Source organism: Halichoerus grypus, chromosome 4, assembly GCF_964656455.1.
Source record: "Halichoerus grypus chromosome 4, mHalGry1.hap1.1, whole genome shotgun sequence".
NCBI classification, from domain to species: domain Eukaryota; kingdom Metazoa; phylum Chordata; class Mammalia; order Carnivora; family Phocidae; genus Halichoerus; species Halichoerus grypus.
In genome coordinates this window covers 155696831-155720855 of record NC_135715.1, presented here as the reverse complement: position 1 = coordinate 155720855, position 24025 = coordinate 155696831, and the positions used below count along the sequence as shown (strand labels likewise).

The 24025-nt window shown below is 33.9% G+C and overlaps 1 protein-coding gene across 2 annotated transcripts in view; it reads left to right on the top strand.

The window, feature by feature from the left end:
* STK17B (serine/threonine kinase 17b) overlaps positions 1-18076 on the top strand; it is a 30929-nt gene extending 12853 nt beyond the window's left edge. For both annotated transcript variants that reach the window (XM_036097311.2, XM_078071135.1), the window contains exons 3-8: positions 1944-2156; positions 7652-7796; positions 9631-9757; positions 11613-11661; positions 12828-13007; positions 14717-18076. In XM_036097311.2, coding sequence (XP_035953204.1) covers positions 1944-2156; positions 7652-7796; positions 9631-9757; positions 11613-11661; positions 12828-13007; positions 14717-14999 — 997 coding nt within the window. In that variant the 3' untranslated portion in view covers positions 15000-18076. The remainder of the gene's footprint in view (positions 1-1943; positions 2157-7651; positions 7797-9630; positions 9758-11612; positions 11662-12827; positions 13008-14716) is intronic.
* Positions 18077-24025: the final 5949 nt, after the last annotated feature.

Genomic DNA, 24025 nt, shown 5'->3' with positions numbered 1-24025 from the left:
CAGATGCACAATTGTCTTGGCTAACTAGTTTCTGTTTACTAAGTTTTACAAGGTGAATTTCTTCGTAAAACTCAAAATTTCCTTTCTGTTTTAGACACGTTTTCACTTCTAAATCTAAGTGAGAATTGGCAGAAGTGAGTTGTACTTCTTAAAAAAAAACTATCTTAAAGGAAGGAATTGTTTTGTAGTGGTTAGAAGAGAAAGCTAGGAATTCACGTTCCATAGTTCAATTCTTGGCACTACAATTCCATATATGACCTTTCAGGAATCATTTAATCTTAGTCTGATTCAATTTATCCAGTATAAAATCTATAAACATGGGTGGTTTGAATACAAAGTAGAGACTGATGACCTTTTTGTGTGCTCATTGAAATGCATTGATCTGCATTGCTTTTGCGTACAGTGAAAAAGTATCTTATAGTTTAAGTTAGACATTTCAGATCTTAAAGGAAAGGTCTTTCTAAGAATCAGGTTTGTGCATACAAATTTATTGAGTTGATGTAGTTTTGATAAATGTAGAAGAGTCAAATTATAGCTTGGTCACCTTTTTTTTTGGTATTAGCTATACTTTTTCAGCTTGGTTTCCAGTGATTTTCACTGGCGCCAATATTGAAGAAATTTGGAAAATAAAGAGTTGGAATCTTTGTCATCCTGACCCTTAAGAATAGCAAGTAAAATACAATCAGGCAATTTATTTTGTCCCCTATCCCCACCCGAAATACCAAGTTTTCCTTGCCAAGCACCTGATATTCTGTGTTAGAAGTTGAATTGGGGAAAGAAGAGTTGTGGAACAAAAGTTCTTCTCTAAAGACCCTTTATTTATACCTCATTTGTTAGTATCTACAAAGTAATTTGAGCCTTAAGATACAGGTTCTTAATTTTAGATCCCTAGGACTCAGGTTTAGAAGGTTTATAGATGGGCTTTGAAATCTGAAAACCCTCTGGAATTGTATGTAAAGCTTTCTATTTAAGGGTATGTGTACATTTTTCTGGGTAGGCAGTCAGTAGCCTTTATTAGTTTCTTAAAGTAGTCTTACTCAAGATAGCTTTAGGTCTTTGGGGAAACTAGATTTTGGGCAAATATAGGCTTAGAGTACACATTTTGCCTGTGTCTTTTTAAGTTTTGGCTGAGATGCTAAGCACTTCTATTGGAAAGAGCTAAACACATACTTATTCCTAAAATGATAAACATGACCTTAATCGGTAGCTGTTGATCACTATTAATTTTCTTAGTTGATCGTGAAGTTATCTCTGGATACTCTCCATAGGACACATATACCTTTGATATCTGTTACAGGCTTCATAGGCCACTGGGCAATATTAAGAGGTTTACTGGTAAAACAACTGCTAAATTAGTGATAGAAAACTTCAAAGATTGTCAAAAGTGGTGTTGAAAGGCAAAGTGATTACATTAATAAAATTAAATGTCAAATACTCATTTTTGCATTCATTTTAATTTTTTGTTTTAGAAGGAAGCTATTTTGATTAGAGAGTTAGTGTGGTACTCTATTAAGGGTACAGTCTTTGGAAATAGACCAAGATACATATACTCTCTGGTGTCTGCAAAATGGAATATCACTTACTATATAGGATTATTACAGTATTTAAACCCAAAAATTTGTATCAAGAGTATGGCATGGAGTTAGTATGAAGATGAGATCTCCCCCTACAATGATGATGTATTATATTAATAGTGATGAACAAATATAATTCTGTCTTATCCTGTTATTACATTTGCCATTTTAATTTTTATGTGATAGTACTGTAAATTTTATAAAAGTACATGTAGTATTTGATTCAGTTAAGAGAACATAGATAAGTTCCTGATAGCATAGTTGTTTGAAAGGATTAACTCTTAAGTTCAAGTTATAACTGTGTCTGTATTATACTCATATTGTTCTTTATGCAAACATTAAAATTGATTGTCCTCATTTTTCCCCCAGAGGAAAATTTGCTGTGGTTAGACAGTGTATATCAAAATCTACTGGCCAAGAATATGCTGCAAAATTTCTAAAAAAGAGAAGAAGAGGGCAGGATTGTCGAGCAGAGATTCTACATGAAATTGCCATACTTGAATTAGCAAAGTCTTGTCCTCATGTAATTAATCTTCATGAAGTCTATGAAAATGCGAGTGAAATCATTTTGATACTGGAATAGTAAGTATACACTTTAATAAATTTAAGTAAATTTATTGTACTTATTTTAATTGGTGGGATAAGGTGACTTGAAATATCAAGAACAGGATTGATGAAAGTATGACAAGAACTTGTAAAGATTTCTGTTGATAAAATATTAGAAAGACATAGTGTATATTCGAATATTTTCACACACAAAAACTAATTAAACCACACACACACAAAATGAATGACAACACAACATTTGGGGGATGTGGTAAAATAAGTAAACTTTCATTGCTTTATAGCATAGAAAGTTGATGAGTTTTTGTGCAAAACTATCTGATGGATAAATAGAATTGAAATCATTTACATATTTTATCCATCTATTTGAAAAACACATCCAAGGAAATGACTCATGGAGAGTAGAAGGGTGAATTTGCATGAAGGTGAAGGTATGCCTACCACATTGTTTTTTTTGTTTTTTGTTTTTTAAAGACTTTATTTATTTATTTGACAGAGAGAGACACAGCGAGAGAGGGAACACAAGCAGGGAGAGTGGGAGAGGGAGAAGCAGGCTTCCTGCGGAGCAGGGAGCCTAATGCAGGGCTTGATCCCAGGACCTGGGATCATGACCTGAGCCGAAGGCAGACGCTTAATGACTGAGCCACCCAGGTGCCCCTGCCTACCACATTGTTTGTTGAAGAAACACATATATTTAGTATTGTGTAACATGTGAAAAACTGTTTGGAATTATAGCAATAAGAAATAAAATGTATCTCTTCTCACAAGTCATTGAAAAGCTGAAAACACCCAAATATTCAACATTTCATCAGGTTAAGCATGAGGAGGGGTAGAGCATGGTTAAGCCAACTGGCTTGTTAACCAGTATATTCACATGGGACTCTAAAATAGTCCTTTTATTGAGTGACAGTCTGACACATTTATTGTATGTATGTAAAATGTGTTTGAATATCTGCAATGGTTGGAAGAGATTAGCTAAATTTATGTTTAGTATGCTTTAAGCTCTGATAGTTGTTTATAAAAGAAATCTATTTCATAATAAACTAAAGAAATTAAGTATTCATTTTAGAAAAAAATGCATTATAAATATAATAATCCTTTTTAGTGGTTAAACTGCATCATTGCTTTTTTGAATTTAAAAGTATATTAGCCTAATTTTAGTATTCAGTTATTTTAAGGATGAAGAGGTTTATTTATATATTTATAAAAAATCAATATATTTTTGTACCAGGAAATTTGATTGCCTGGAATCAACTTCTAAATATGAAAATGCTTATTTTGCAAAATGTTAAACTGACCAATAGTTCATTTAAAAATGAATACTATTTACATTTCCCATAATACCAACATACCAATTAAGGTATATTATAGCACCTTCAAAATAAATTAGAATTGTAGAAATACCCACAGTACTACCAACATGACTTCATTTTTCATACATTTTGTGATTGATCAGATTCTTCACCTAACCTTTAAAAAATTAGCTACTTGTATGACACTGCATGTTTGAAGTATGTGAAAATTAGCTAACATTTTTCAAACACAGTAATGGAATACTAGTTTTGGAGGGTAAATAAATAGGAGCATTGACTACTTTTCATAAAATTTTCTTTGGGGGGTTTATCTAAATAGCAGCAACAAGGTATATCAAAACATTTTGACACATTTAACGGTTGGACCTTGTCCATACTCTGAACCTTGATTCAGGCACCCTACCCAGTAAACTGAATTCTGTAAGGGCAGGACTGTACCTCATGGCTGAAGTGTAGCAAGCACTCAATAAATGTGTAGATGGATTAAAATAATTTCTTACTAGAACAACTAAGACCTACTAAAATTTATTACTAGAACTTTTGTTTAATTACCGTTCCTATCACTTTCAGGGTGGCATTGTCACATCAGATAATCTCAAAGGTAAAAATTTGGTCAGACAGGCTTAGTTGTTTTATATGGTGAAAACAAAACAGTGAGATCTTTTACTCTAATAAACAATTACCAATCTGATCCCCTCCTCAAACCATCCTACATACTTTTCTTCCTTGACTTTTTTATTACAAAATTTCAAATCTACAGAGAAGTTGAAAGAACAGTACAATTGACATACTCTTTCGTTTGATTTACCAATTGTTGACATTTTACCACATGTACTGAACCATTTGAAAGAGGGTATATACACATAGGTTTGCATGACAGTGTAATTATACTAAAGTACTATTATCACACACACATAACATATATACAAATACATAAGCAAATGAATGCAAACGCTCCCAGGTTTCTAAGTTTGTTGGTTGATGTTCCATCAGGGTGCAAATTCTTCTAACAGAGAAGAGATATACCTGAATATACCTTCCAACGCAATGATAATGATATAGGTGTCTTTTCTGATTATAGAGGCATTTTTTTCTTCTCACTAGTCACTGCTCTTGGGTGGCTTGTTTTAACAAAGCATCTGCCTGTCTACTACTCACTGCTTCCATTTATGCTTCTAGTTTCTGCTAACTTCTGCCGTCTGCTTCTTGTGTTATCTGTTCTTTCCCTCCTCTTACCTCCTCCTAATTTTCCATTTCCCATAGCTCTACCTACATCCCTCTTTTATGGGAAAAATGGCAATCCTACAAAAGACATTGGTCAGCTTGCCAAACTGAAAAGAAGAGACAATCTGATTAGCTGGCAATCATAATAATTGTTTACTTTTGTTATTGAAACAGACAAAAGCCCTTAGGATACTTTTCCTGGTTACAAAAGTAATACCTATGTATTGTGTTAAATTTAGAGGATGTAGAAGATAGAAATCATATGTAAATTGTGGTAACTTTTATGGCATATTCCTATATTTTAGAATTATTCTTATTTTTTGGTCTGTGTCTATGTACCTTTAGAAACAAAATTTTGAGTTTGGGAGTACTCTATTGTAACTCTCTTTTTTCACTGAAGAATATATTGTGTGTATTTTTATATGTATAATATAATGTTTCTAAAAATGAATTTTAATTTAGCAAACACTTTTTAAATTGCCTTTAAAAATCAGAATTCAGTAAGAAGCTCCCAAATTCAGAAAAGCTAGATGTTCGCTAGGCTTGGAATTAAAATTTGTTGACTCATTATTATAATAGTTAATATTTACTGAATATTTACCATGTGTCAGACACTGTGATAAATATTTATAGATCTGCTTTGATCTTTAAAACATCTATTATGTCCAATAATTTATATGGCTTATCTAATTTAATTCTTACAACAATCCAGTGAAGCAGGAGCTGTTGTTATCCATCATGTATCATTGTGTTACAGTAAAGGAAACAGAGGCAACATTTTGTCCCAATTTATGCAGCTAGTTAGCAGCAGAGCCAGAATGGAACCCAGGCAGTCTTGAATTTCAGTAGGTACCCCTATAAGCAAACTGCTGTCTTATCTCTTATGTCCTAGGCACCAGGGAGTGCTTCACATTCTTTTTCTTAGTTTGTTTTCTTATATTTTTTGAATTTTTGAATTAATGGAGGGTTCTGGTTGTTGAATTAAATTTGGTGAACGTGGGCTACATGGACTGAATTTTGTATTGGCAGAGAGGAGAAGACCACATTTGTGAGCAGCTCAAATTAGTCACTGGCTTCTTCAAAACCATCATTCCTGCCTGTTCTAGTCCTTCAGTCATTCTACTCCATCTCACTTTTACACCCTGGATTTTCATATCTTAATAGTGGTTGTAAATCCATATTTTATATAGTTTTCTTATATTTCACATTATTTTGTCTGGTTTCTTATCAAATAATTCTTGTTGAGCACAGGACTCATTCTAAGAATCTAAAGCATCATCTCTTCATTTTCTTACTGCTTATGATTGCATTAGTAATATTATCTGCAATATCTTTGCAGGAATATTTAGACCACTTCTGTTTTAAGAGGATTTGTTTCATTAAAAAATGTAACCAGAAAGGGAAGGAGTGAGGGTGTCATTGGCAATCTGGCCTGGGGAGTCCCTCTTCCCTCAGGAGACCTTGAGCAGGGCTGTGACAAGTAAACATCTGACCTGTAGACCAAGGGACTACCAAGGGCAGTCTATATACAACTATTCGTAAAGATTGATTTATTTTGTAGGTGAACATGAATCTTTAATATTGTCTTCCTATATGTTATTTTCAAGTTTGGTTCTATAAGTTTTATAGCAAACTAACTTTTTAATACTCAGATTGTCTTTACCGTGATACCTTGAGACAGGTATTAGTTTTTTATGAATTCTCTTGGAGTTTCAGGAGTTAGGAGAAGTTGAAGTGTCAGTATAATTGGAGTTTTCACAAGTATTCCTTACCAGCTGTCCCACACAGTTTTCTCTGGAATATAGTAAAGTGCAAAGCAGCAAATCTCTGCATCCTCTAACTGGCACAGATTGGTAGAGATGGCTTAGTTATATGTTATATCTGCAATGTAAAGGGTCAGTCCTGTGACTTTCAGTGTAGGACTCAAATTGACCACCATTATTTTTTCTTCTTCTAGCTCCTAATACATATGACATGCTTCTTCCTCTTGACAACCAATGAGACTTCTGCATTTCAGTTTCAGCCACTCTGAAGAATGACTGCCCATTCATTCATTCATTCATTCAACACTTTTACTGAACACCTTCTACATGCCAGACACTGTCCTATTTTACCACATAGAATATGCTTTACTTGGGATATTCTTAAACATACCTTATAAATTTGTTGAATAACCACCTAGATTTTTTTTGAAATTTTTTAGATTTAGCCCTCAAAAAAAAAATCTATTGAATTCAGTGATTTTGATTCAGTTTTACAGATGGGGAAAGCCAAATAAGTGACTGATCCTAAGCTATATTGCTGGTAAATAACAGATTCGGGATTTATATTTATATTGTTTGATTCCAAACCTAGGGACTTCTTTCTATGCCTTTGTCAACATTCTTTAGATTTTCAGTTCTTTTAAAAAAAATAATAAAAGATTTGTGAAGCTGCAATACAGGGTATTGGTTAAGAATGCAGATTTTCACCCATATCATACTGCTTCAGATTCTGGTTCCCCGTTTACCATGTGACCTTGTACAAGTAGCTTAACCTCTTTGTACTTGTTTCTTTATCAGTAAAATGGAAATAATAACTACCTACCCCACATGGTTGTCATGAGAATCAAAAGAGATGATATTTATATCTATATATAAATGAATAAAATGAAGAGCAGAGCTGAGTTCAGAGTATTAGCTATTATTTTTATTGCATTGTTAAAGCAGACTATAATATTCTTGAATTATACAGCAATTAATTTTATTTATTATACAAGTATCGGTACTCAAAATTTGAAATATTCTTGTCATTTACTTTCTACCTTAAAGATCTCTCTCACCCTTCCCTCCCCCAATTTCTTAAGTATATGTATCGATATAGAGAGACTAAAGTTTAGATAGCTTCGTCTTTTACTTAACAGTTACACAGTATTTAAAAGTTGTCATTTTTAGGTCAATGATTTTTCAAGTTTCTATTATTTGAATTTCACTTCAGTGCTGCAGGTGGAGAAATTTTCAACTTGTGTTTACCTGAGCTGGCTGAAATGGTTTCTGAAAATGACATTGTCAGACTCATTAAACAAATACTTGAAGGAGTTTGTTATCTACATCAGAATAACATTGTTCACCTTGATTTAAAGGTAATGTAACATGATTTTAAGTAACACAACATCTTTGTTCCTTCTGCTCTTGGGATGCATAATTGCAAGCTGGTATTGGTAGGAAGCAAGTCAGATCATGCCCCTCTGTACTGCAGTGGTGCAGTCTTTGTTTACCCATGTGCTACAGGGACTGAATTTTGTATTGGCAGAGAGGAGAAGACCGCATGTATGAGCAGCTCAAATTAATCACTGGGTTCTTAAAAACCATCATTTCTCCATGTTCTAATCCTTCAGTCATTCTACTCCATCTCACTCTTACACACTGGATTTTCTCATCTTGTAAAATGGTCCTACCTCTACTTTAGTCTGATCTCCATCTCTGAAGATAACCTCCTACTAGGCCTCATTTCTTTGTTCCCATTATATTCATTCATCTTTACCTTGAGACTTTTAGTCTTTTGGTTCTTCTTCTTTTTTGTCCCCCCCAGAGCATTCAGGCCACTTACTCCTCAAGTCCTGAAAAACCACTTTAGCCTCTTATATTATTATCCTTTCTCCGTATCCTTCCTCCACAGCCATCCAAAATTTCAATCACTCTGTCTCTCATTTTTTGAACATTGGACTCTTCTCTTTCTCTACACTTTCCATGTTGCATGATCCTTTGTCCTTTCCTATCACTTTCACAATAATGATGATTTCCAGTTCTCTTCCCTATAGCCCAGGCTTCTCTCCTAAACTCCAAATTATTTTCTCCAACTGTAGATTAGATACCATTGGGATATCTTGTAGAAACTTTAAAATGTACATGTCTCAAACTAGACTTACTTTTTCTCTTTATCTTATCCCATTTTTCAAAAGAAAAAGAAAATCTTTTCGTCTCTGTGGGGCCCCCCCATGGAGGAGGGGTAGTACTTACTATCTAATAGCCCTGCCATGTCCCTTACAAATAAGATATTGGAAAAATAACAATATCGTTAATATCAGGATAATCATGCCCCCACAAACTTCCTGTTGGGTTTTTTTCCTGCTAAGGACAGACTAGTCACGTGTATTATGTAACACCATGCAGCATTTGCAGTCAGGGATGGCAAATAAACTTGGCTTTATATATCCTAAAGCCTGTGATTGACAATAGATCTAATTACCCTTGCCTCCTCTTCTTTAATATCTCTGTGATTTAATAATAAACAAGCATGGGGTTTTCCCAAAGTTAGACTTATGATTCTTCTCGCAGACTTTGGGAGCAGCACCTTGGCAGCTATATGGGTTATGACAGTGGCAGGGAGTTTTGTAATTGACCTCAGGCCTTTGCTTTGTAAAGCAAAGTAACATAGTTCTGGGAAGCAATGGCTGAAACCTTCCATACATCCGTATCTCTTATTGTCTAAGCTAAAAACCTGGCAACAGTCAGACCCAGAACCATCATACTCTACTGGACCATTTTCTGTTTCTGGAAATGTATACTTTTTTATTCCTTCATTCCTTCTTTCATGCTGTTCCCTAGAGTGCCTTTCGAACTGACATACTCCTATTTATCCTATAAGGTTCAGCTTAAATATCATCTCTACAGTAAAAGCTTCTTAAACTTTATAATAGGCAGATTTAAATAGTCTTTATTACTGAGTATATCTCATAGTCAATTAATCCAAATATTCATCTAACTTTTTTGTCCAAACTAAGAATCGTCTGAGTATATTTTTAACTTTATTTATCATTGAGTGTAAAGCATTTCCTAAATAAGTAGTTCAGCAGATGTTTGGTGAATGATTCAATGAAATGTGTAATAGCTAAACACTTAATTTACCTCCAATCTGAGACTAATATTCTTTTATTGTTGTATATTACTTATCATTTTTTATTATGCTTTATTTAGCCACAGAATATATTATTGAGCAGCATATACCCTCTTGGAGATATAAAAATTGTAGATTTTGGAATGTCTCGAAAAATAGGGAATGCTTGTGAACTTCGGGAAATCATGGGAACGCCAGAATACTTAGGTAAGAATTTCTTTTTATTTTCTACACCATTTTGAAATTTATCAACTAAATGATACCTCTATAAACCTATATTTTAGAGCATGTAATTCCAGGATATATGTAGCTCAGGTATTTTAATGCATTGAAATTTGGTTATGACACATCTAAATGTGAACTTTAGCATACATAGGATTATTGAGACATTTACAACAATTCATAGGACATTGGCCATATAAGTCCAGAAGTTAATGTTTGTGTGTAAAGGCTTTGTACATAAAGAAGAATGGGTAAAGGGGAAATTAGGGAACAGGAGAAAAAGAAAAAGAGGAAAACAGAGAGTCACGTGGTCCATTATTGCCTTTGAAGCCTGGCTGTTGGCTAGAGTGCCAACATTTCTACTTCTGTCCTGGTCCCAACTCTGAAGTTGTTTACAATATACATTATCTTCAGTTTTGCAAGAATTGTTAGCAGGACTGCTTGCTCTTCGTTGCTGCTGTGTTAAAAATGTGAGGATTGTAAAAGGAGGATTTTGAAGAAAAAAGATGCCAAAAAGATCCTATGATTAGATAATATAGGGATATTGTACTATATCAACGAATTAGATGATGCAGATGAAAAAAATTTTAAGTTCTATAAAGCAGCACATAAGTTTAAAGTATTTTAGGGGTGCCTAGGTGGCTCAGTCGGTTAAGTGTCTGCCTTCAGCTCAGGTCATGATCCCAGGACCCTGGGATCGAGCCCCGTGTCAGGTTCCCTGCTCAGCAGAGAGCCTGCTTCTCCCTCTCCCTCTGCCTGCCACTCTGCCTACTTGTGCTCTCTCTCTCTGTCAAATAAAGAAATAAAATCTTAAAAAAAAAAGAAGTATCTTAAGTTATAGTAACAATCTTTTTACGCTTTTTTGTTGCTGCTCATATTGATATCCCCATGTGAGCATTGAAAAGATACAACTAAACAGAACAGGTGCTTCTCAGCAAGGTGGCTGCATTTCCTGAAATGAAAACAAAGCAAATTACTAACTTTTGAATGCTAATGGGGGCTATAATGTTCTAGAATAAATGATTGTAATTATAGATAACACAGCTCACAGAAGTGTGTGTCAGGTTGTAGATTGTGTGACAGACAGAAACTGACATATATATGACTCAGAGTCTTTATTAATAAAAACATTAGGCTTTAGGAAACAATTTCTCTTTGGAGAAATTATGAAACTGCTGTGAAATAACAAAGTTATTATTCAAGCATAAATTCTAGTTTGGACCCTACTAATTTGAAATTTGTGATAATGTTTACAAAATATAGAAAATTTATTTTGCACTTAAAAAAACTGGTGGGGAAGGAAAAGGGGGGAAATTAATTGCATAGGAATTTAGGTTTTTGATAGTTTAAGAGGGATATTTAATCTACTTGAAAATTTAAAGCACTTCTAGGAAGCATAATTTGTTCATTATGTTATTGTAAATACATATGATTCTCTTTACCCTGAAAAGAAAAACTTAGTATAATAAAATAACACAAGCTAACTCTTAACATAGAGTAATAAAACTAAAATTTTTAAAAGGATTCTAGTGTCTAAAATTTTACTTCATAATTATTTTTCCTAAGATTGATCTTAATAAAAAAAAAACCAAAAAACCCTACATAGCTACTGGTTACTCCAAGAATATTATTTGTGCTTTCGAACCATCTGGTTATACAATTTGCTCAACATTAGATATGTTTAAATGTCTAATCACAGGGTAATTAATACTATGCTAAATTTCTATTAATTTGATGTTACTAGGTCTTTAAAATTAAAACCAGTTTTAATTTATTATAAAATAATTTTCATGTTTTTAAATTTGTCAGTATTGAATTTGAATTTTATTTTTGCTTTCAGCTCCAGAAATCCTGAACTATGATCCTATTACCACAGCAACAGATATGTGGTAAGATTTTGCTAGTTACCTAAATGCTTTTATTACATGTTGAGTAGTATATATCCTAGGGTTCTTTGATTCCAAATGTAAATAATAAGACTTTCTATAAAAGGTTTTTTTTCAAGTATCATTACTATGCCACAAGAAGACATTTACTTGTCCATTCTTTTTAAGTAGTACTTTGGCTGTGAGCCAAAGGTACAGAAATAAATAGGAAAATCCCTTTCCTGAAGGAATAAAAAACCAAAATAGTTGCAGTACTGTGCGTCGTGTTCTGTAATAAGGTAACATACTTAATGAGCATGGAGGAAGCAGCAGACAAGCACCAGATGTAAGAATCTGATCTAGGTCTGGAAGAACTAGGAAGGTATTTGCTACGCAGAAAAATGAGGTCAGGTTCATGCAAAAGTTTAGTTTTATTTATGATATCTCTAGGGTATTGTGAGTTTTTGTCACAAGCAAAATGATATTTTGAATATCAGATATAGGGAGTAAAACTGGAATTCCTACTGGAACTTTAGTTGGGACCACAATGGGGGCTGACTCCACAGACCACGTGGAAGAGTTTAGACTTATTCTCTGTGTTCCATGTAACTGTAATTGGCTTGCCAAGGAAAAATGTCCTTGGCTAAATAAGTGGGAAACATGTACTGTATGTGTTGTATTTTTCTGGCTCCTGAGCACCAGACTTGTCATTAATATATTTAAGTCTGAAAAGTTTTGCAATGAAAAAAATCTGCCTGCCCAACTTTGTGCTTTGCCAAACTTGCTGACTCTATTTGCATAGAACTCCTGTTTATGTCTCACAGATCATTACTGTGTCGTTGACACCATTTAGGAAATGCTGCCCTTCGAGCAGCTTTGTGTACTCAATAACAGATGTCTGAGTGAAGGGCAGACTATAGATATCAGGATATGTATTTTATACATTATATTTATGATTATGTAACACACATGCATTCCCCTCATGTTCTTTTTCTGTGAGACAGACTTTGAGATAACACAGTTATTTTAGTTTTAATAATATAGGAAGTTTGAAAAGCAATTTAAGTCTGTAGATTAACTGTACAAGTTTTGAGGACAAGAATATGTTGAGTATCAGTTTTACTTTATATAAATGTTTTCAGATTAACATGCGTTTTAAGTTCCCCTCTTGTCCCTTATTTGTTTTTCAGGAATATTGGTATAATAGCATATATGTTGTTAACTCATACATCTCCATTTGTGGGAGAAGATAATCAAGAAACATACCTCAATATTTCTCAAGTTAATGTAGATTATTCAGAAGAAATTTTTTCATCAGTTTCACAGCTGGCCACAGACTTTATCCAGAGGCTTTTAGTAAAAAATCCAGAGTAAGTTATAACATTAATTTGTTTAAGTGCTGTTACAAAATGGATAATATATGTCTATTGAGAAAAGATACATTCTAAAACAGTATACAGTTATTAGAAGTATGCTCTCAAGTTTCAGATAAAATGGGAAGAGAGGTGGTGTAAGAGATCATTACATAACAAATTGGTAACTTCAAACATAGAAAATAGATAAAACATACAACAGGAAATTTTGGAATAAAGAGAAGATTTGGGTTATTTCTCTCTCAACCTGCTACTAAACCTTGAAATTCCCTACAATAATTACAAATAGGTTTACAATACACATGGCTGGCTATGATAGGCTTTGTTATGAATAATTTGTAGACAAGTAATTATAGTTATGTGGTAAGTATAAATTACTGATTGTCAAATCTTTAAGGGTCAGATGCTCTTTGACCACCTCCAAAAAAAGGAACTTGAAACTATCGCTTAGGACTCTTACGTTTCTCATTGGCAACTTCAGAGCAGGAAAAGAAAAGCTGACCTCCCTTTTCTTTACTCAGATCAGCCCCATTTACTTTAAAATGGCCTGGCTATACTTAATGCAGAAGCTGTGATATAGTGCCTTGGGCTTGGATCCTGGTTTTGTTACTTGTCAGGTCTTTTATCTCTGACAATTACTTAATCTCCTGGAGGACTCAGTTTCTTATCTGTTTAAGGAAAAAGAACTCACAGGTTTGTTAATTATTCTATTGGCTTAATGCAAGTCCAAACAAATTCTCACTGGCCATATTTTGGACATGAATGGTTATTTAGTAGTAGTAGTAAAAATACTTCTGATTATAAGCAGTTTTCATTTTCATTTTTACTTAGATTCTAAAATTTCTAAAATGAGCACATTCATTTTCTTATAATCAAAAAAAATGAACATAATTTCTAAAATGAACACATTAATTTTTTTGTAATCAGAAAACAATGAAATTAAAATGATCATAAAAAATGAATTTAAGGGACACCTGGGTGGCTCAGTCGGTTAAGTGTCTGCCTTTGGCTCAGGTCATGATCCAGGATTGAGTCCTGCATCTCGCTCCTTGCTCGGCGGGGAGCCTGCTTCTCCCTCTGCCTCCCACTTCCCCTGCTTGTGTTCTATCTCTGACAAATAAAATCTTTAAAAAAATGAAGTCAAAGCCTAAGAAAGCATATGTTCTAATGGAAATGGTGGTTGTGTTAAGGTTGGAGTTCTGACTATAGATAGATATTTTCTTAACTTTTGACATACTGTGATATTTGACCATATTATTTTCAAAAGAGAAAACAAAATGTAAAAATTCAAAATATTGGATAAACATCATTCAAGAGCAGACTTTATTTTCAAGATTTAACAGTATTGCTTTTAAGAACACAAAATAATAATAAAGATTATAAAATATATATATTTTTTCCAGAGTTTTTATACCCAAGAGATTTTATAATTTTACTAATTTTTATTTGTGAGGCTAACATATGTTCTCAAGCTTTTTGACTAGATAGTATCATCCGTAAGCTCCATGATAAAATGAATTTCCAGCACATGTCAGTATTAAAGAAACTCTAGGTACTCCAGTCTTTGTATTGTTATTCTCTTCTGTACTATGAGTATGTGTTATTTTCATAATAAATTAAAAAAATAAGTCTATAGTATATCAAACTGCAGGCATTTCCAACTTGATTTTTAGTTCTAAATTTTCACTTGATGCTTTCTTTCAAAGGAAAAGACCAACGGCAGAAATCTGCCTGTCTCATTCTTGGCTACAGCAGTGGGACTTTGGAAGCTTATTTCACCCTGAAGAAACTTGCAGTTCCTCTCAAAGTCAAGATCATTCATTAAGGTCCTCTGAAGACAAAACTTCTAAATCCTCTTGTAATGGAACCTGTAGTGATCGAGAAGACAAAGAGAATATTCCAGAGGATAGCAGCATGGTTTCTAAAAGATTTCGCTTTGATAACTCATTGCCCAATCCCCATGAACTTGTTTCAGATTTGCTGTGTTAGCACTTTTCTCTTTGAGTTATTTGGACTGAATTTGGAATTTGAAATCTACTCCAATGTGAGATTGTAGTTTGTAGCTTCATTTATGGCTTGTTTATATTGTAAATGCACTTTTGCATAGGAGAGTTTAGGGAAGTGTTTTGATGCTAAATTACTAGTTACCAGTATAATTTCATTTCCTGTTCTGAGATACTAACTCTGCAGAGAAAAAATATTTAAATATATGACAAAAGATAAAGTTGTGCATGTGAGTTTACATGTTAGGGAAATAATTCAAGTTCAAATGGGTTTTTCAAAATGTTTTACAGATAAGGAAAACAGTGATTTGGGTTATGTTATGGTTGAAATAAACTGAACAAAATGAAGACATTTGAATTTAATAGGTTCTCTAAGCTAAGTCCTATACCATGCCTCTATTGACAAAATTTTGTTAGGATAATAGTGTCAAGTTTAAGAAGAATATGTCCTATTTTATAGATGCTCAAGGGATATTTTACATTTGAAAATATTTCAATCACAAATATTTTGAAACTGCCTAAAATTTCCAGGATATATGGTCTGCTATATGAGACAGGTCCTTTAACCAGAGCAAAGAGGGAGTTAGAAACCTGATTAGGAATACTCTATAAGAGTTGGAGCAGAAAAAAGCAGCATGGCATCATTTTTTAACTCAAATGTCTTTTGCCCTCTCTCAACATTCTTCAGATTTAATAAGGTCTGAAAGATGGAGAATTAGATGGTACACAAGTGTAGAGGATTTTCATCTTCCAGAATTTCTGGAGTAGAAGATACTTAAATAAAACTGCATGTGCTCTATTTTGGGTGGCCAAACATATTTATTATTTGAGTATAGGACAAAATGCTGCCTGATTTTGGCAACTTAGAGAATTTTAGATGTTTTCTGAGTCTTAGGATATAAGCCAGTCATTCAGAGTTCTAAAAGTGTGCATAAAAAAATATCACAGCCCAGTAAGACTGTTAACTCAGGGCCAGAGTCCGTGACAGCAAGGTGAATGTGATCATAAAACCTGATGACATCATGCTCTTCTCAAGTGCTTTTGTAGAATTCCAGTGAGTGATGAGGCTCAGCAGAAGGCAATGTGCCAGGTGGCCTTTAATGGTCTTTTGCTGGGACCAATCTAAGTAAGATTCGAAGGTCAGCAGAGTGGCTGATGACTGTTTTGCTAATAGAGGGAAATTTACTCCTTTTTTGGTTATCTTTGATGACTTTGCACCTGGTTACTATTAAAGATTCACGTTAGGATAATTGTTACCTCATTACCATGTTACTACATTAAAAGAAATTATATTTTGACCAAAAAAAATTCTTGAGCTCCCCCCCCCTTGAATTATATATTACTCTAAACCTTTAACTTTCTGAAATTTGGTAAGATTCCAAATAACTTAAAACTGTTTTTAATAGCCATCTGTTCACTTTATTTGGCTAAATGGCGACTTCCTTTTAAATCTTCAGCATTTCTTAAAGGAAAAGTTATTTCTACTTGTGTGTTCATATGTGTATATGTATAGGCTATGTATTTATGTATAGATAGATAAAATATAGTCTTTAGACAACTTTCTCTTAGAGATTCTTTGCTCTACTATATTGTGTTCAACTCAGGTGCCAAAGGAGCTCTCTTCTTATGGACATGTAAATATACATTTAAATTCTTTAAGAAGTAGTTTGTTGTTCAATAAACTAGCCATTGCAGAAGCTAAATTGGGCTCTTGTATATCTAAAACTGATTGAGTTTTTTCTAAATTGTTGATTGTCCATTTATTTGCCTTCCATATTAAGCTAATGCAGGTAAAGCTTGGTAAGCCATTGGTGGAAGAGGATTTTTACAAAAGATCATATTTTATTTTTAAATTTCTAGAGGAATTATGCCATAGTAAAAATTAAAAATAAAGAAATGTTTGAATTTTAAATTATAAGCTAATTCTTAAAAATATTTTATACCAGTTTTCTTTTAGTCTGAGGAATCTTAAAATAGTTCATATGCTGCCCCTTAGTTAACAGAATACACAAAGTCGTAAATTTCCATACCTTTTTTCCCTAACAATTTTTATTGTAAAAAAGTAACAAGTAGTTGCACAAACAGTATAAAAATTCAGTTTTTTCATAAAAGTGAATTTAAATATTTTCACTGTTTGAAATGTGAAAATTAAACCAGTATTTAGAGAGAACTCAACAAATGACTCAATTCTTTTTCTCTCAAGATTGAAAACAAGCATCTATCAAAAGTAGATGATATATCTCATTAAAGTAGGAATTTTAGCCTCTCTGAGGTGAACCAGATGTTTTAACACTTAAACACATCTGAAAATTAATGTTAAATTGTGATGAGTTTATAAAGTTTAATAACTTTGCTTTTTGGATAGATAGGATTAAAAAATAAAGTATAGACGACAGTTACAATTGTCATTTTAATTTTTTTCTCCACAGTCAAGTTAACTCTGAGCAGTAAAATTATAGTGGCACTTTAAGGATGTAAGCAGTATGTGTTCTGCAGTCTGTAATGAGATAAGGCACCTGTGCCAGAATGTATATCAATACATTGCTTCCTTTAAAGCAAGTTGTTTAAAAGAAAGTCAGCTGATTAATGATATAATTGATTTTCATCCTGGCACAAGTTATTTCTTTCGTTTGGGATGGGTTGCTAATAGCTGACGGACCATACTTGGAATAGCCTTGCTCTAAGCAGCATTTATAAATTGATATTTTATAACTGTTTACATTTCTTCTGTTTATTTTTGAATTTCCATTTTTATATCTGTCTTGGAAACTTGTCTTTATTCATTGTTGTGTAAACAATTGTACTTCAATTTCAAATTGTATTAAAATTATCTGACCTCCAATTTGGAGAAATAGTATAAATTTATAATTTTATGAGTTTAAAGAATTTTAAATTCTAATTGTAAATTTCACACAAATTACAACTGCCCCCATCTTTCATTAAATAATCATGTTGCTTAAACATGTTGACTGACATTATTATGAATACCCCAGTAAAAAAAAAAAAAAACATGTCAATTTAATGATCCTTTTGGTTAAAAATTAAAAAGCACTTTTTTACATCTGTGATTGTCTTTTGCTTTAAAGTATTTCTAAGTTTGTTTTTCTTAAAAGCAAACCTCCTTGCCTGAAGGTTCTAGCCTTGACACGTCATCTTTGAACTCCCTTTTCAGTACATATCTGTTTATTAGATCCTGTCTGTTAAAAAGCCACATAAATTTGAAAACAAGTCTATTCTGTGATAATGCTAGATATTTTCAGAAAATGTCAGTGAATGGCAGTGTACTATCTGTTGCATAAGGATGAATAAGGGATTTTTATTTACCCAGAAATGGGTGAACTGTTTCTGTTGGGGTTTTGTTTTTGTTTATAGTTTAAATAAATTGAATTTTTAAAAAAGATGAATAAGGGATTCTTTAAGAAATTTATAATCTGTTATGGACTAATCAGTTCACATAACATACTCTGGTTATGTTCTATAAAGTTCCCACAAACAGTGAATACTCAAACATTGCTAGAGGAAATACAGGGTTAGGTTCCTACAAGGTTCTGTTTATAACATTTTTGCCAACTAATCAGTGCATAACCTTGTTTTATGCAGTTTCTGTTTAAAGGGATCTTATTTAATATATATTGTTGATTCATTAACATTGACCTCACACCAACAGCACCATAACTCATGCCTGAATGAAGCTTATCTAAAAATACATCTTTTCTCATAAGGCACATTACAGCCCTGTGCATAGGAACATAACTACCCAGCAATTCAAAATTACGATTTGGGGCCATTTTAAACACAGAAGTCACTAACAAAAAGCACAAAAATGCATAAAACATGACACTAAATAGACCACAAAATGGACATTTGTCTTACAGTATGAGAGCTAAAACAAGACAGAGCATCACTTCACTCAACCTAAGACAGGAACGTGTGTCCGGCATCTCAAATTTTTTACTGCTGTGATCCTGTCTGCAAATGATTGTGAAAGCATTATGCATGTTAATTTTGGGGTGACAAATTTTAGTAAGTATGTAAGTTCACAAATATGGAATTAATGAATGAAAAGGGTCAACTCTACATGCCAAAGTCATCATGTAAAAAGTATGAAGTGTGATAAAGAAATGGTGTGCACAACTTAACAATTGAGTCTTTAGGGAGAAGAAATTGTTATGTGTTGGAACTTCTTAATTGTGAGCACTTTCTTCTCAGGTTCCATATTTTTCTGACACAATAGCATTCCCAAATTTTTCTCTTTAGTCCCAATTTTCCTCCTGGACACTGAAATCATATGTATTATCCTTATTGGATAGAAGAATACTCAAATGTAAAATAGCTCTAAGTAAAATCATGATCATATTCTCTTTATATCACCTCCTCACCCAAACTTTCTGGCTTCATGTTATCTCCCTCAGTTAATATAGCACTGTTTACCCACACATCACAACTGGATATCTCTAGGTGTCATTCTAAAAATTTTGTTTTCTTACTGCACGTCTTCCAATAGTCATTATTTTCTTTAAACTTTTTAAAATTTATTTAAACAATCTCTACACCCAGTGTGGGGCTCAAACTCATGACCCTGAAATCAAGAGTCACATGCTCTTTTGACTGAACCAGCCAGGTGCTCCCTAATAGTCATTAATTTCTATCAATAATATCTTTTTATATATCTTATAGTTATTTTCTCTTAAAAATAACTCCTATACATTCATCTAGATTTAGATTGTTTAGATCACCCCTGAAAGAGGTCTGTACACCTTTTCTATAAAGGGCCAATTATTAAATATTGTAGGCTTTGCAGGCCAGTGTTTTGTCACAACTACTCAATTTTGCTTTTAGAGCATGAAAACAGTCATAAGCAATACACAAACAAATGGGTGAGCCAATCAAACTTTATTTATAAAAACATGATGAGCTACATTTAGTTTGTTTTGACCCCAATCTAGATTATCACATTAATTCTCTTCACTCTAACATGATTAAAAGGGGAGGAGAGCCAGAAAGACACAGGGAAGTGAGCCTCATCTGTATTCACTTTGTCTAGCAAGCAGATGTCCAAGAGGAAGGAGACTGAGTAGTCATTGGATATGTGATTTTACTAGAATGGTGAGTTTGCAACTAGTTGAGAAAATAGAAAGTAGAGGCCACAGGTATATACTGGTCTTCCAAGAAATCTAGGGGAAAAGGAGAACTATAGTTTGAAGAGTGTTTTTTAAAAATGTTTTAAAATGGGGAAGACTTGAAAAAATTAATAGGCAAAGGAGAGAAGTCCACATGGAGGCAACAGTTGAAATGCGTAAGAGCACAAGATGATTAATGATAGAAAATGCCAGAGAAAATGATGAGATCACAAGCACAAAGGCAGAGGTCAACTTTGGCTAGAATAAAGAAAAACAATGTCTCCCAACAGAAAAAATGAAAAAGAAAGTGGGTGACAACAGAGGTGTGAAGTGAGGGGACAATCTGTTTCTCCTAAGAAGAATGCAGCTAGTGGTCTGCTGAGAGTAAAGGAAGTAGAGGTGGGTGTGGTGGGAAGAGTAAAAATTTGGCACAAGGTGAGGACAGAGGTGGTCAACAATGTTGGTCAAATGAGTGGAGTTTATAACCAATCAGGAGAGACAGATATTAAACACCAAAGATCGTAATTTGTGATTATTGTGTGTAGTGTGTAGCCAAATAATTCTTATAATACTAATTTATCATTCCTGCCTATATCTTTTGCTTTTATATCAGGAGACTGTGTTTCTTTGCATCAGGGAGATATATAGTAGCACTCAAAAGAAAAAAAACAAACCCTGTTCCATTGGGGCTTTTATTTATAAAGACTTAAATCTGCTGAGAAAAATAGAGTTTGAAAAGAGTGGGAAAGTCTCAGAAGGCAACAAGAAGGAAAATCTATAGGTCTTGGAGCAATACGAAACTTGCCCAGTTCCCTGTGCACATTGAGTATTGTGGGACTTTGTAGAGAATGGTCCAACAGCAGCAATGTGGCCTCTAGGGCTAAGGTAGAACCAAAAAGGCTGTGTGGGGTAAACATTGTCTCTGGAATGAGCATGGCAGGGAGGGAAAAGATAGCATTGAGCCTGAGAAGAGGTTCTCATGTGGGTATCATTAGAGTATATTCTTTTACTTTGGCCAACATCCTCATGAACAGAATGCACTTACTAGAAAAACAACAGTAGGTTTTATACAATTGGTTCTAACAGTATCCCTTGGTGGAAGCTGAAAGCATGTAGCTACAATGCAAGTCTCTAAAAGTAATTCTACCATTGTTGAAGAAACCATAGGTTGGCTAACTCACCAGCCATAGCCCGTTTCTTTCTTTGTTGCCTACCTCCATTACAGAAACTATCCAGCTCACTTGGAGCAAGGGATGAAGTGGAAGTCTGCTGGGTGGCTTCTGAAATGCTTTGGTTTCTGGATGAAAACAAGAAATGCTGACAGCCCCAACCTCTCGACCATCTTGGATGAGAGCTGTTTCCATCATTTTGTAATTATGAATGAAGGGACAAGGGAATCCTGGAGATCCTGGCCCTGACATTATTGTTCCACTGAAGCCACGGATGTAATAGGAGTAGTCACTTCCTTCTCAACTTTTCAGTTTGTGCTTTTTATAAATGTCCTATTTGGTTAAGCTACTCTCTTTTGGATTTTCTGTTATTTGCAGCTGAAAGCATTTTAATTGACACAATCAATATTTTCCAAACTCACATTCCTTGTAATGTTATGAGGTATGTGGCAAAGAAAGAAGGCACATATACCCAACTGGGTTTTAGAAACACCATGTTGAACAGTGTTAAACATGCATTTTTACTGCAAGATTCCTTGGAGGCTTTAATTTATGCTGGGAATCTCCAAGTGAGGAACCTAGTGTGTAGTGTGTACTATAATTACTTTGTTCATGCTAACATCTCTCTGGATGGTATCCATGGACCACTTACACTGCACTAGATGCTAAATAAATGTAATCCAAGTATCTCAAAAGATCTGGCTTATCCCAAAATAAAATTCAAGTTACTTTGTAAGAACCAGCTCTTGTATTGGAGAAGAGACTGAGAAGGACAGACTCCTAATTTTTTATTTAAGTGAGACCATTTTCAGTATCCCTCTTTGTAGTACTCTAAGCTTCACACCTCTATTAGCAATCACCTTTAGGTTCTGATACAACACACTCTTGATTTTCATGAGCTCTCAATATTTTGATGATGTTTCCTTGATAGAAAGTCAATGGCATGGCTTTTTGCTGGAGACTCAGCTTGGCTATGCCCTGGCTTCCAGCATGAGCAGACTGCATTCTCACTGCTCCTTCATCTCTATCCGTTCATTTGTATATGTTCCACACCTAAAAGCAAAGGCCTTGTATTAGGTTTCTCCCCAGAAACCTAATAGGATATATATGGATATGTAGACATATTTAAGAGGAGATTTATTATAGGAAATGGCTCACATGACTATGGAGACTGAGAAGTTCCATGATCTTCTGTCTGTAAGCTAGAGAAACGGGAAAGGTAGTGATGTAAATCCTAGCCCAAATTTGAAGGCCAGAAAACCAGAAGGGTCAATGTCGAGGGCAGAAGAAGATGAATATCCTCGATCAAGAAAAGAGAGAGAAAATTCCCTTCCTGTGCCTTTTTTTCTATTCAGGTCCTCAACTAATTGGATGATGCCCACCTGCATTGGTAAGGGTGATCTTTACTGAGTCTATCAATTCAAATGCTAATCTCTTTCAGAAACCCCCTCCAGACACACCCAGCAATAATAATGTTTTACCAGCTATCTGGGCTTCCCTCAGCCCTATCAAGTTGATACCATGAAATTAAGTATCATGGGCCTTTCCCTATCTTCTGGCTTCTTCCTTATTTATCAAGGCTTTCCTATAAGAATAGAGAAGTTCTAACATTTTCCCTCATACATAGTTTCCTCACTACACACACACACACACACACACACACACACAATGTCTATCTTTTTATATGGAAAAGTAGAAGTTTTAATTATAGGAAACAAATAAATCTTCCACTTTACTGAAATTAAGTCCTTTTCTGTAAAACATATTACTATAGAAACTGTTAAAGAATCTAACAGGCAGAGTGGGTGCAAGTGTGGTCAGAATTAAATGAATTATCTTTCACGCTTAGGTCCTATGCCAACCCTATACTGTGGTCAGTCTTCAGAATAAGCAAAAAAAGGCATTATTTTATAATGGTAGGAAGGATTCCACCCTCTGTGGCTCACCACTGGAATTTAAATTTAGTGATTGTAATACCCCTTTGAAAGGCCAAAAGAAAGATATATGCTAATTATACCAATATTGCTAGCCAGATCATAAAATGCAACTGGGTCACCAATTACAGACACAATTGTAAATGTGCAGGCACTCTAGTTATACTGAATAGTCAACAAGCGAGTACAAAATGTATGTGGAGAAAATTATAAGGTAGAATGATTGAACAAATAAAATATAACAGATTTTTCGTGTCATGTAATATCAGAGCCTTTCCTTGCCCTAGAACTCAATCATCAGGACTAAATCTATGAGGCTTCATGATCTTTCCTGGTTATAATTGAATTAACTGCCTAGATAGTCATAGGAAGTCAAATTTTATAGATGAAACATTGTGATTTATTTGTTTCTTCCTTTGAAAGAAGTTGTTAGCCCAATTTATTAAGAACGTGATTGGTTTTTTAATTGGCATTTGCACAAAAAGACTTCTGAAATAAATGAATATTTAAGTAATCACAGACTAAAGACCATTGAAAACAAGTTATAAAGGGAGAAAAGAAGCTGAGCCATTTATTTAAAGGCCTTTTTGGCCGTTTTAACCTATGTGAACATCAATTACTTCTTTCTTTTACAAAACAGCAGTAATCAGCTGTTTGCTTCTTTGATTAGTTCTGGTCTGAATTCATTTAATACTAATGATTAAGCATGGGATACTGCAAATAAACCTGTCTCTTTTCTTCCCAGAAATAGAATAATTACAATGGCCAGTGCCTGGAGCCTTTTATATT